Here is a 14,790-nt window from a genome sequence, read left to right as displayed (position 1 = left end):
ATAAAACACTATAATATGAACAAATGCTGTTAAATAAGTTATTTTCACAAAAAAATATCATGGTTTGTATTAGTTCTATGGCTAAAATCCATAATATGTAACAAATATTCTAAGTGTAGGTATATATTTCCATATAGGGATAGCCAGATAGGACAATCGATTGTTGAATATATATTAGTTAGTTCTAGCATTGATTGGTTGTAAATTCAGCCTACTATGAGTTATAATATTATTGGTTCTTTCACTTATTCTTCAATTATATTGATTACGTGTTTGTTAAAGGTCAAAGTAAATTTTTTCTCCCACAATATTTTAATAGGTAGGTATGCTTCTATCTGAGTTTAGTAGTGTAATTTTTAATTCTATCAATTTAAATTTTCGTTAAGGTTTTATTGGATCATATAATACAATTTTATTCTTTTACATTAACATACTTCCTTTTTACAAATTTTTATTTTGAATTTTCACTTTTTAGAAACTTTAAATGAACAGCACAGCTATTTCCTATAAAGTTTAAATGTTCAATAGTAGGTACATTACCACCATTTTCTACTTACATTAATTTTGTATGGCAATTAAGTTTATTGACTATATTACTATAAATCCAAATTTATTTTATAGCTATAGTGATTCATAAATCATAAATTGTTTTAAGGAGCCTAATGTGGCTCGGTGGTTGGCCTCAGTTCCTAACGTGTTCTGAGGTCGAGCATCGGCCAGCGTCGCTAGTTTCTGGATGGGTGACCACGCGGGGTTTCAGTGACGAATCCTCACCCCACATACACGTGTTCCTTAACCAACCGTAACCCCCTACAAAATGCTCATGGTCATAGTTGCCTAGCATTTCAAAATAGATAAAACACAAAATGGAAAATGTACAGAACTCTTAAAATTTCTTATTATACAATATACTAAAAATGCAAAGGTGAAATATTGATTATTAATACGTGTATTTCTATACAGACAAGTTAATTAAATAAAGTACGATGCAAGTAAATATATTATACAAAACATTAGAAACTAAATTGTTAAATTTAAATTTAAAAAGCGGGTAAGTGCAGCGGAGCGGAGTAGGTCAGCGGTGGTGGAAGTTTGTCCATTGTCCCTTCGGTCCTCGGACAGGATAGTGTATTATTACAATATTCAAGTTGAATGCAATTCGATAAAAAAAACGATTCTGAGCAGCCGAAATAAAATGTATGAATCATAAATATGTATTAATATTAACCATTAATTGTATATAATATATGCCTAGTGGGAATTAGGTAATTTTTAAATTGTATTAGTTTCTATATGGTGATAAACAAAGCGTTAAAAAGAAATAGGTAAGAAAAATAAAATTTGGTGGTTTTTCCAGTGGCGTTAAAAAATTATTGAGAAAATCGAAAAATGACCTCTTTTAAGTACTATCTTGATCCAATTTGCTAAAAGAAAAGATACTATATATTGAAATCAAAGCACTCCTTCTGGTAGAAATTTTGTTTACAGGATTCTAAAAAGAATAAACATCATGGTAAAACTACTATAGCTTCTTCGCTCCGCTAACAATCTAAAATATTAATATAATATACCCGTAATACATATTTATATTTTATGGTGTTGTTTTTATTTTTAAACGACGCATTGGCGTTCGGAGATAGTTAAATTAATAAAAATATTGTTATAGAAATAAAAGGTACTTGAAAAATAATATAAAAGTTTTTTATTAGGTATTTATACATTATTATAGTACTATTATTTGTTCTTGTGAGTGGAGAATTCAGATAATAGGTGATCTTTTCTATTTATTTGAATATCCGTTGTCCTATTTTTATTATATGTATATAATATAATCGAATGTATTTTTTAATTATGATAATTTTCCTAACATTTTCTTCGAACATACTTTAATTATTTTTCTTCAGTAGATATTTTTTCTGCATTTATTTCTTATTTTTCTTATTATGCTGAATATTTTTAATTTAAGTAGTTTTATATAGTTTTGCACGCAAACGTGTCTTTAATTTTATGCTCTAACGTGCTTACAATTTTCAGGGAAATTTTTGATATGAGCCCAATCACCCAAACCTCCCTCTCCAAAAAAAAAAAAAAATAGTACCATCATTGATCCTTAGCATATTTACTATAAAAATTCAAATTTGTAGTTGATAGTGGTGAACTTAACATTTTTCAAAGGCTAGTGTATAATATTTCACCCGCCATGAAGCATTAATAACCCGATAAAAGTGCATTCACTATCATATTTTTTAATTACCTGTAGTATATAGGTATTACTATAGATAATATCAAATTATTACATATTAGCTATTACCCAACCACTACCCCTTGAAAACTTCAGAGACGATAACCTCTCGATTACCCCACTCGACACGCCACAGATCATTTACCGGATTTACATAATATTTTGTACAACACTTTACAACATCACACAATAATTATGATCACACGGCGTATTGAACAGGCAATTTAGCTACACCACTGTAGAGAGTTAATTTTTGTTTCGTAGTTTTGATTTTTTTATGCATTTCAAGTGGAAATGTTCAACTACCAAGCATGTTTACTGTTCAAATATTTATCGAAACAGACTTTCTGACCATGATAGTTCGAAGACCAAATATTTGTACAATTCTTCAAAAGTTATTTTAAAATGACTATTTACTATTAAAAAATAAGTAGACTATTCAGAGACCGCGTACCTACATTAATTGCTATTTTTGTTATTATCATATTCTTTGTAACGGGAAAAATCTATTTTGGGTAAACCCATGGTAATATTCCGATATCACGGCTATTTTGTTGATAAAAACGTGTTTACAATTTGCATTCTATATTTCTATAATAGACAAAACGAAAACTCGAAATATAACTGTAATTATGATTTATGGTTGATTTAATTTGAACATGATAAAAAATGTTGAGTTCGAATTCAAGTCCGACTTATAATGTTTTTATGTTCGGTTCAATTAAACCTATGCGGTAGCAGGTATGTGATATTTCAGAGGCCATTGCCTTAGATAAAAGGCATACAGTTTTATTAAATTAATTTATAATAATGATAGTTTATTGCAACAACAACAATTTAACATGCATTTAAAATACAAAAGTTGCAACTCATCATTTAAGTAAAAAATTGATTATTATTATTAATTATTATTGAATCGATTAAAATAAACAAATAAACATAATTACGTAAGCACTCATGTATAGTTTTTAGCCACTTTATTTTCTTTTTTATTTTATTTACAATCTTTATTTAAAAATACAATAAATAAATTTGGTAACGAGAGTTTTGTGACATGAGTTCACATGATAAGAAAAAAAATCCACTGATATTACTCTAGTTATATACAAGTGTATGATTAACTAATAATCAGAGTATAAACCATTTTTATAATTTTTTTTTTTTTTTTATAATAACAGGTCTCTGGACCATTTTTTTTAGCCTACGTGACGTATAGGGTAGATCAATGGAGAAGAGGTTTGATATGGGAGGATTTGATTGGTGCTGTAATTTTATGTGGAATCTTTTATAATTTAGAGGCTTGATCAGGGATGGTCATAATTTTTAGGTCGCATTGTGTAGGGTTTGATTTTCCTCTTGTATACAATACTATAGTACTATTGTACATATTAATTATTATTTACATATATAAACAAATAACCTATATTTTTTTAGTATAAATAAATATATATTATAGGTATTAAAATTATAATGCATATAAATAAATACAAATTAAGGTAAATATCGGTTATCGCGACTACCATAACCACAGAACAATACAAAATAGACACTAGATCCGCTGATCGGGCCTCTGTTGGCTCTATATCCCTACGGCCTACGGCATAAAAAAATGGGACTCTAAAGTAAAATATTATAATATAGTTGTTACTTATTTGACATTTTTCAAATAGTGCATATTAATAATATGAAATATTTAGTTAACGCGACTGTTCAAGGCCACAATCACCCAATTTTGTCAATACACACAGTATCTATATTCTATAACCTGCCGGCTGCCACAACTGTTCGGTTATAAAAAACAATTCGGTTATCGCGAATATCGGTTATAGTTCATTATTTAATTTTTAATTTTTAATTACGGCGCGTAAAGGTAGTCGCGATAACCGATAAGTCATAAGTACCCTGTGGCCTGTACCCTAATTAATACAAATTATTATTTAAAATAATTATTTAATACAGCCGTCACTCGTCAGACCAATAGCAAATCCCAATACGTCAGAGAACTTGCCTTTGACGATATACACTCGACTGGCTGACTCAATTGTGTTTTTTCGTACCTAGTTGGCTAGTTCGAATTTTGAACAATTTGAACCATCACCAGTATAAGTACTTACTACTTAAATATAAAATAATAAATTGTTTGGTGAGTGGGTATGAAGGAATTAGTCAATTTTTATCTTACTTACACTGCCTTGTAGAAAACAATATCATACGTAGTTTTTATACTTATTAATTATTACTCATTAGGTATAAATCTCTTATGTCTCCCGGAAACTCAACTCTAGTTAACTCTATAAAAAAATAGTTCCCCAACTTCGTTCGGGAACGCAGAGTTAACTCCGTACTACCGTTCGGTAACGCCGTGTTGTTAGACTCCGGGTTAACTCTTTGACCCCGAAAAAATAGGTAGGTTGTTTTAACTCCACTGATAATAATGCTTATCTACGAAGATAACAAAATCAAAATTATTATATGATTACGAATTTTTATTTTTCATTACACTTGCGACAAATATTGTATACCCTAAGTCCTAAACCTAACCACCTTTTAAAGTTTTAACTTTAAGTGCTAACTGCTAATTATATACATTATATTTTTATCAGTACGAAAAGATTGATAACAATATATCGTTCGGTTATTCGGAGTAATGTGGTTTAGAGTACAGCTATTATAAACTCTACTCTAACTATTCATATTCGAACGCATATTCAGCGGACAATATTAAAATTCAGAGTTTAATATGTTTTATCTCATTTATTCTGTATTTTTGTGATAGAGCGGCAGTACACTGAGATAACAGAAATATACCGATAACAGTAAAACTGTTATCAAGTAGTGTAAATACATTTTTTCAAGGCCACAGCAAGTTTTAGCCTAGACAGTGTTGTTGCAATGTTGCATGATAACGAAAAGTGAGTTGTCGTCTACGCCTAGTTTGACTATTGTTATATAGTTCAAGCTAGAATAATATTGAACTTTCCGATTTTTTCGTCTCATTGTCATACGCCTGGTAAGCTACATGTTATAGTAATACTTTTGAACGAAATAAATTATTTTTCTGCGATATTGTGTTGTGTATTTACGCTAGTTCAGCAATAAATGAGATAGGTATCTAATACATTTTGTCATCATTTAATATTGTTAATTCGTCTTCTAAGATTCCTAATAATATGGCGGACGAAGCCAACGAGATAGACCTCGAAGAGATCACCGACGAAGCCGACGAGATAGACCTAGAAGAGACCACCGATCCATCCATGGACTCGACACGAGGCGAAAACGAAGATGGTAATACTGGTCAGTAAAAAAGTATGCAATGTCCTTTGGCTAGAATATTAATTACGTATGTGTTTAAATGTTATCGCAGTCGTGTACAAGTTACATGAAGAGATTGACAACCTGAATTTAGTGCTTGACCATTTGGAGCGCAAAAATGGAGACATTTATTCGCGAATCGAACAGTTGCTGGCATCTTTCCAAAATAATGAGACCGAAGAAGAATAATTCATTACTATGATTGACAAAGACAAGGGCTGCGTTATTAATATTAAGAAAAAATACTTATAATTCTCAATTGTGTATAACCATAGGCCTTTTGTCATTCTTATAAACTTTCTATATCACCTATATGACCAGTTTCCAAAAACTAGGAGAATAATCAATTTGTATTACTTAGTTGTCATAAATAATGTTTAATCTACATCATATACAAATGCACTTGTCCTTGTCATTATTTCAAGGTACAATATTTGCATACAATTTTTTTAAGTTTTCATAACAGTATTCTTTTAGGTGATCTCTATAGAAGAATTTGATAATATTATGATAAAATAATTGCAATCAAAATATTGGTTCATTATAATCAGATAAATGCAAATAATAAAAGATTGTTTTTTAGAATTAAAAATGTTTAATAAATGTTCAACAATCAGTAAATACCTCTCATTTAAAATAAACAATTTGATAGTGGAATTAGTTGTTACATAAGCCGCAACTTACAACTGTTAATATATTATCATGTATCCTTACTTTTAGTTTAATACTTATTATGTTTAGACCTAAGTAAAAAAAATTCACCGCGAGAAATAATTGAAATGATATTATTTACCTTTTGTTAAATATTTTGATATATTTATGATACAATTATAAATTTCCAATGTTAATTTATATTTGTTATTTGTTATAGAAATGTGTGTATAATAAAATTACATTCCTTACAATATATTATTTCATTTTTAATCAATAATTCTCCAGTCAAACTACCATTTTTTATTTTATTAGAAAACAAACAATAGTTATAGAACATAAAATATAATGGTTCTTATTATTATTGAAGATATTTATTTTTATAAAAGGTAACTATATTTATGACCACATACTTTTATTGCAATGCACTATCACTCAGGTTAGGCTTTTATTTAAACATATATTTTTAAAAATCAAGATAGTGAATTTGGGCTATTCTTTCCTATAGATTATTATAATAATGTGTTTATAAAGATCAAACAATCGGATAGTATAAACCTAAAATTATTTTTTTAACATATTTCATTTAACCACTAAATTATTAATGAAGATTTGGTAAAAAAAATAATCTACAATATGTTAAATTGATCACATAATAATATTGATCATTTTTTAATTTAAATGACTAGAATGTAAACAAATGAAAAAAAAAATTACATATTTAATCTGTGTTTAGTTGAGTTCAACTTAAGTGTTAGTAGTATTACAATATAAATGTGTGCGTAAAAATAAATTACTCGCCAATGTTATATTATAAGATAGTAGTACAAGTTTTTTTTTTGACAAGTGTGTATTCTATGAAGTATAAACTAAAAGTAAAATAAAAAATATTTACTAAAAGATGAAACCCGATATACTTTTATTACCAATAATATAAAATAAAATTTAAAAATATACACCAATATGCTAATTTAATGTTGATTAAACAATCATCAAATACAACAGTAATCCATTATACGATTTGTATAATTGTATGCATATACAAACAACACTACAAGTCATGCAAAAAACTGTTAATGGCATAAATGTGTTGGTCTATTCTAAAAGTGCTGAAAAGATATGAAGTTTACTCATAATTCTTGGGTGGTGGTTTCATAATTTAAATATGCGTGTAAGTTAGATAGTTAAGTACACTGAAATTGTGAATATAGAAGACATAAATTAATTAATATGTTATGCCAGTATTAGTAGTATTGCCTATATTATCATATATATGTGATTAGCTAATAGTATAATTTTATTGATTTTAAAAGGAACAAAATACATTTCCAATAACTAAATACCAGTAATTTAGTTATATGTACATGATTACAATAATATGTTCAGCTTGCCACTTTTTTGTAGTATATAAACGGTAAATTATATTATAAAATGTAATAAGTAATAACTATTATTATGTTTAGACAACAATTTATTTTCCTATTCGAAAGGATAAAAAAAAAAAACACCTACAATAACAAAAATTACAGCAATAATTTGTAACTATAATATTTTGGACACATTTTATTACCGTTTATGCAAAGCACACCAAGTCCAAAAACATAATTTTTGAGAATCAGCTTAAGCAATTTTTTCAATCTTTGAATGTATACCAAATGTAAGCACCTTTTTTTTTGCTTGTTTTATTTGATTTTCTTTTAAGCAAGTAGTTATCTATGAATGGTTGATTAATATGACACTGTGAAATTTATAATTCTTAATATAGTTAAAATACAAATTACTAAGTCTAGACTTTTGCACTTTTGCATCGTTTACATGGACTTAGTGAGCTTTGCGTGTATGTGTTTATAGACCTGGTACAACCTAAATTTATCAAAATCTATTAATTTCTGTATAATTTGTATATTAGTATATTAGTTATCATTATTATTTATAATCAAAACTATATTTATATATTTATTATTTTTTTAAATAAATATAATATCTTTTTATAGATTAGAAATGGATTTATCAATTTTGCATATTAGTTCAACTATATTCTATGAATGACTCATCTATAATGCATTAAGTCCACACGTAGAATTTGTGTGTTCTGAGTATTTAGGAAACTTTTGGATAGACTTAATTTTTAATAATAAACCGGAAAAATAGGTTTTTTGACTTAGTGTTCCTTGCATAAACATTTTATTCTATTATAATATTATTGTTATGAATAATATCTGAAATGATTGAGTGATAAAACAACATACCATTTTACTGGATTTCATTTCAAATAAATAAATGTTTGAAAATTCAATATACATGTGTAAGTGTACATGTAAATAATCATAATAAAAACGTCAATACATCCCCGGGAGCTCAATACAGGTGTTGTACATAATATAAACCTATGCATACAATCATGTTGGTAAAAATTAATTTGGTCGTTGACCAATGTCACATATCACACAAACAAGTAGAGGTATTGCATTACATATTGAAAAAAAAAAAAAATTAAGAATTCTACATGATAAACATTTTACATACACACATTTCTATAATGTATTTTGACGACAATGGTATTACTGCAAGTTCATTGAACCATTTAATATTAAAATTCAGTATACATATGACTTACTCTACACACTGCACTATTATTCATTGAAAAGTCTAATAAGTACTAGAATCTTACATAATATCAGAAAAACACCAGTATATTATGAGAACAAAATATAATATAGTCTTTAACTACATCAAATTACTAAAACACACAAAATGGAACATTAAATAATTTATTGTCAAAGATGCATATTACTGGCACGCATACACAATATACAAATTAACTTTTAAGTATAATATTTGTCATTCTACAAAGCGATTGACAAAAAAAAAAAAATCATAATAATAATACTTGAAATGTTCTTTCATGTAATTATAATTATTATTTTTTTTCAAAACAGGAATGAACAAATTTTCAGAAGAGGAACAGTCTTCTACCACTAAATTTAACACACATTACACTATTATACTTATCAAAATCACAAACATTTTACAAGGATATACACAAGCGACCACTGTTGTATGGCGACTATCAAATAACCTTATTTTCATTTTTCAATAATAACTGTTTATAATTAAAATTACAAAAAACATATTTTACAAAATCAAACTAAAAATGGATTTTTGATTGGATGTGTATTATTCTAAACGACATAGTATTTTTATAATTAGCCTGATTATTTTAACAGACAACCATAATATTGTAATGGGACAAATGCTTACTTTTCCTATAACATACATTCAAATTGGAGAAAAAACAATATTAAAAAATTAACGAAAAGTTTTAAATCTGTATAATAAAATCTTTCCCGTATGGTTTATAATATTATACCTAAAATTAAATATTGGTAACACTTGTGAATTACACATATACATTAAAAATATTTTTACAATTAATTTTATTTTGCAGTGCAAAATATATTTCATATAAAATATACCATACGGAACGCAAATTATTATTTTTAACATAATAAAAATACAAACAAAAAAGCTGCTCAAATTGTCGTTCAAGACAATACATTTTTAAATCTTAATATAGCATGTTTTACAATAGTAACAATTTTCATTTAGTTGATTGAGCAGCATAATAATACAGAAATATTAAGTTTATAAATATTTTATTTTTATTTACTTTTATAATAGTTATAAATCAAAACCCTGTAATATTTATTAATTTATAATAAATATATAATGTAGTAAGACTTATTATTGTGTACCAAGAAATAATAATTTATACGAAAATAATTGGATGAATGAATGAGTAATAGTTATTCAATGCCGTTTGGACTTACGATAAGATTTTTTCAAACGGTTGACAACCGTATGTCAGTCGCTTAATCGCTTTTTTGAAGTCTTATGGTTTCGCTTATAGTAATTTTGCGCCATAGAGTTGATTAATGACACAATGAAATAAAGAACCATTGATAACACAAATAGATCAAACAATTTCACAGCAATATTTGTGCCCTACATAAGTACATAAATGTTAGAAATGAACAATATAATTTTTAAAGATCAATATTAATCAAATTACCTTTGAGTCTTTTTTGGCATGTAACCTTTGTTTTTGGTTTTCTAAAAACGTTGTAATAGGTGCCTGCAATTTTTTTCCAACTCCTGGGATTTTGCCAACAATATCGAGTACACTTGCAATCAGTGTTTCATTAAAAGCCACTACAACAAACAACACTTGTATGCTCATTTTAATGGCAGCTTTACCCAAAAGAGTAGCTCCAAAAAATGTCCAGAACGGTATTAAAAAGTGTCCACATGTAATCCCAGCAAGATCGAATAATGGATTCGGAATCTAAAATATTTGTATTATTCAAACTCCAGTATGATTGTATGAGCTATGATTTATCGTAAACAACAAAATATTAACTTACAGATGCACAGGCTAATATTCCAAAGAAACCAACTTTTTTAACGAGTCGCTCGACAAACAATTTTGACTTGTCTACCAGAGTCTAAAATAGAAATATGAATTACCACACAATAAACATAATGAACTAAGAAATATAACCATAGTTTCAGGATGCTTTTCTTTTTTCAGTAATTCTTCAAATTCTATCAAATCTTCCTTGTCTTCATCTGGTGGTCTACCAGAAAGTCTAGCAGCACGAGCCATGAAGTATGGAGGCAATTCACCAAGAGCAGTTCCTGCTCCCCACATCATGGCTTCAACTCGTACTTTTAACATAATATTCCATAAACTGGCTATCCAGGCGCTGTCAACTTCATCAGGACAAATAATTCTGAAAAAATGTATTAAAAATAATTACATAATATGAGTATATAAAATAAATTAAAATAAGAAGAACTTACTGTTCTGGATATGGGGGTTCAGGGAAGTTAAGTCCTCCACATTCATAGGCGGCCAAAGTGACAGAGGTTATGTGCGGGCCCAAATAGAGAAGGAATGTATGAAGGCCTGTACCAAAACCAACAGATGATAAAACTCCTAGACCTAACCAATAGAGACACCATACAACTTTTGATTTTGCCCATATTAATATCTAAAACATCAATAACAAAATTAATTTACATTAACTTATTTTAATTAAAACAAAATGACTTACTGGTAAATGAGGACCTTCAATGTATAGTAAAATAATTGGAGTAGAAATTACTAAAAGTGCCAGAAGCACATATAACTTATAACAAATTAATCTGAAAAATAAAAATGAATACAATCAGTTTTACTATTAACTATTATTCAAACTATTGACCTTTAGTAAATATGTTACTGAAATAATTTAATGCTATTTAAAAATCATATAATTTGTTATAAAATAACATGACAAAATGTATTTAAGAATTATCTGAAATTACATTGTTATTTGATTAAAAATTAAAATAAAACTAAATAACCATACAACTAACTGCATATAATTTGAAAAGCAATAAAAATATAGTTAATCATCATAGCTCAGATTAATTATTGTTGATAACAAAATAAATAATTAATTTCATAAATTACACATTTCAATATTATACAATGTAATAATACCTATGTAACAGTTTTTAAAAAAAGACCATACAAATTGTATGTCACTAACAGTTTAATGTTATTTATTTTCTTGATCAACATAATATTTAATTTGAACATGTAATTGATAAGTGTGCTTGAGTATGATACCAAGGTCCATTAAATTATTTTAACAACTGTTCAAATAATACAATTTAAAAATAAAAACTCCTTTTATGGGAAACAGGAATATTAATTAACCAAATTTGGAAAAATATTTAGGATCTTATATTATGCAGATTTATGTAAATACTAAATTGTATTTAGATATTTATAAAAAAAATTGATAAAACCAAAGAAAAATAGGTATATCTTAATGTAAATAAAATATAAAACAATTTTGCACTCTTTGAGACACTTTAAAAAACAGTTTTATAGCAATTGAATTACTTTTTGGTGTATGCAATGGATAACTTGTTGAATTTAAAACAAATCTTTTTAAAAAAAAATTACAAGTAATAACTATGCAAGTTTTTAATGTAACTTACTTTTTAACAAATGATTTGGATAAACAAACTACTTCTTTACAGAAATAATCTAAAGTTAAGATGGGATGTTTCCATACCACAAGTGAGTGGACATCCATTTTTGTTGATTTTTTAAGTTGTTTGAATTTAGAATTACTCTGGCCGTTTTGTAATACCTAAAAAAAATGTTAGGTGTAAGCAGTATATTAGAACTGGTCAACGTCAATAACATATCAACAATACATAAGTGTTAAATGCATTGGTGAAAATATTTTAAAATTATATTCCGATAGTAGTTAAGCATCAATGTATCTGTAATAATTCAAAAAGTTATTAGTTAGAAAAAAACAATTTCAATAACTTCTAACAAGTAGATAATTAAATAAAACAATTAAAAAAATAGGTATCTTATACATCAGTCAAGACCATATTAATGTATTTTGAAATAATTCTAAATAAATAAAAAATTTGGAACTTTTTCAATTTTTTTTTCTTTTTAGGTACTCATCTAGTTATTTTTAATTTTATTATTTTGGTGCCTACTTAAATTAAGGTTTTTACATTTACAAATATTTAAAATTATATAAGTGAGATAGATTTGTCTTACTTTATAAACTGGTATTTTGGATTTCTTAACAACGTGATTAGAATTTTGTGCAAACAGATTTTAAAGTTAACTATCAGGTAATATTATAATAATCAATATAAAACATTGAAATTAACTAGTACCTAATAAATTATATAACACTGAATTATGGAACTGTCTAATCAAATAAATATCAAGGCACTTAATAAAATACAGACTACATAGAAATATTATTGAATAAGCATAATAATAGAATTTAATTGAGCAATAATAAAATACAAAGAAAAATGTTTATTGTCACATAATTGGAATGAATACCTACCATTTGTGTCATAATCGCTCAAGGTAAAAAGAGTTACTAACTAGTTATAAAGTATGATTATGTCCTACAAAAAACAAAAACAAATTGAAGATAGAGTTTTTAAGATAATACTAAGGATGCAGTCATATAAAAAAAGATTAAATGGATGCAGTAATTTATCACAACTAACATAGATTTACAATATTTATTTGTAACTCAAATCTAAAGCAAAAATTGTGTTGGCGCAAATATTTGACCAAGATAGCAGTTGAGGATACAGACATATGTTAATTGTTATGTAATAATATGTTTGATAATAAAACAATAATAGCCATTGTTAAACGGTAATAAAAACATTGTGTAAGTAAGAAGATACACAACAATATTGTTGTTATCGGGGCGGCTTACTTTGTCAATTTTCTTCGGTCTTGATTTAGGCCTAGAATCAGTCGGTGGACGGTTGCGGGACACCATTGTCGTTGCAGTCCGGTCCTTGGCAGGCATCTTTTGTGAAGAACATTGTCAAAACATAGAACATAAAACGAAAATAAAATTTCAAAAAGGACTTGATATATACTCTATTTAGTCGTTTTTGACCTGTGTGCACACCACACATGCATTATTATTATTACTATGACTATATAAAATGCATAATATAAGAAATTATAGCAATATCTATACACGTATGTGTTTGAAACGGTGGAAAAGTAGGAGGCTAGCGACCGGATCGGAAGCCTTGACTGGGGGGAGGGGGGCTACCGTGTGTTCGGCAATCGGTGGCAGTGCCTCCCGGAAACGGCGTTCGGGTGGATGTACCTTGCTCGGATGTGGGTCCGTTGTGCGTCTCCGACGGTGGATCGCGTGTATCAATTGCTAGAGGAGGCACGACCGTGTCTCTGTTTAGGCGTACATCGTGGCCACGGCGGCGGTAGGCGACAGGAACACAGACGCCTTGCGGAACACCGGCGATCGGACGACGGACGGACCAACGCCTTTATCGCGGAACGACTGTGGACCGGCCAACAGCAGCAGCTAATCACGTAACCGTAGTAGTCACTCTACTATAGTGTCACTCCACTAGCCACTCACAGTTCGGACGCACACTCACTAGTCACTTATAGCCAATTGCCCATAGGCTATAATAGCTGCTGAACTGTGACGTAGGCCCGTCGGGTGCCAGTTATCACTAATTATCAGCCCCTGCCGCCGCCTCGTTATCAGCCGCCGTTGATACGCGGTGGGCAGTGATAAACCACGTGGATCCACATAGTTCGTGCCGTCGCCGTGGAACTTCCGCGTGTCCCACTCTACTCGCTGAATGACTATACATGTCTACATTCTATTAGCTAATAGCAAACGGCTACAGTAGCTATAGTCAGTGGTCGCCGGTCGATCGGATGGTGACGGACATGACTAAATTAATGTGGTGTGGGGAACTGTTGGACCAGGCCCAGCCAGTCGGCTCGATCCATAGGCTAATTATAGACATAATATAATAATATAATATTATAAGATCATAATTATTATTATCTTAGTTCATAGCTATGGTTCACAGATATATGCTATTATAATGTATAATGGATCGATTGAGATCGGAAATTAAAAAACGTATTAACTTACAGAACAACAGAACTAATGATTAGCCGCAGATATGTAAATATG

At 28.5% G+C, this 14,790-nt stretch overlaps 1 protein-coding gene and 1 long non-coding RNA gene across 6 annotated transcripts; one reads left to right on the top strand and one right to left on the bottom strand.

Annotated features, from left to right (window-relative positions):
- The first annotated feature begins 5,096 nt into the window (after window positions 1-5,096).
- Window positions 5,097-6,464, top strand: LOC100160540. 4 transcript variants are annotated; one of them, XR_510716.3, is made up of 3 exons: window positions 5,097-5,252; window positions 5,401-5,530; window positions 5,610-6,464. It is a non-coding gene; the product is annotated as an uncharacterized LOC100160540 (long non-coding RNA). The 4 variants fall into 4 exon arrangements; XR_510715.3 differs by having other exon boundaries at window positions 5,098-5,252; window positions 5,401-5,539; XR_003839769.1 differs by having other exon boundaries at window positions 5,115-5,350.
- A 2,303-nt stretch (window positions 6,465-8,767) lies between these two features.
- Window positions 8,768-14,309, bottom strand: LOC100168434 (vacuole membrane protein 1). 2 transcript variants are annotated; one of them, XM_001951166.5, is made up of 9 exons: window positions 13,945-14,309; window positions 13,537-13,632; window positions 12,263-12,417; window positions 11,326-11,416; window positions 11,072-11,262; window positions 10,770-11,001; window positions 10,633-10,713; window positions 10,281-10,553; window positions 8,768-10,213 (listed from the first exon to the last, which is right to left on the bottom strand). In XM_001951166.5, exons 2-9 carry the CDS (start codon window positions 13,630-13,632, stop codon window positions 10,073-10,075), a joined length of 1,260 nt encoding a protein of 419 aa, XP_001951201.1. In that variant the 5' UTR covers window positions 13,945-14,309; the 3' UTR covers window positions 8,768-10,072. The 2 variants fall into 2 exon arrangements, with proteins under 2 accessions (XP_001951201.1, XP_029346937.1); XM_029491077.1 differs by lacking the exons at window positions 13,537-13,632; window positions 13,945-14,309 and adding an exon at window positions 12,849-12,936.
- Window positions 14,310-14,790: the final 481 nt, after the last annotated feature.

This window comes from Acyrthosiphon pisum, chromosome A3 (assembly GCF_005508785.2).
Source record: "Acyrthosiphon pisum isolate AL4f chromosome A3, pea_aphid_22Mar2018_4r6ur, whole genome shotgun sequence".
NCBI lineage: Eukaryota > Metazoa > Arthropoda > Insecta > Hemiptera > Aphididae > Acyrthosiphon > Acyrthosiphon pisum.
This window is presented reverse-complemented; position numbering and strand designations above follow the sequence as displayed.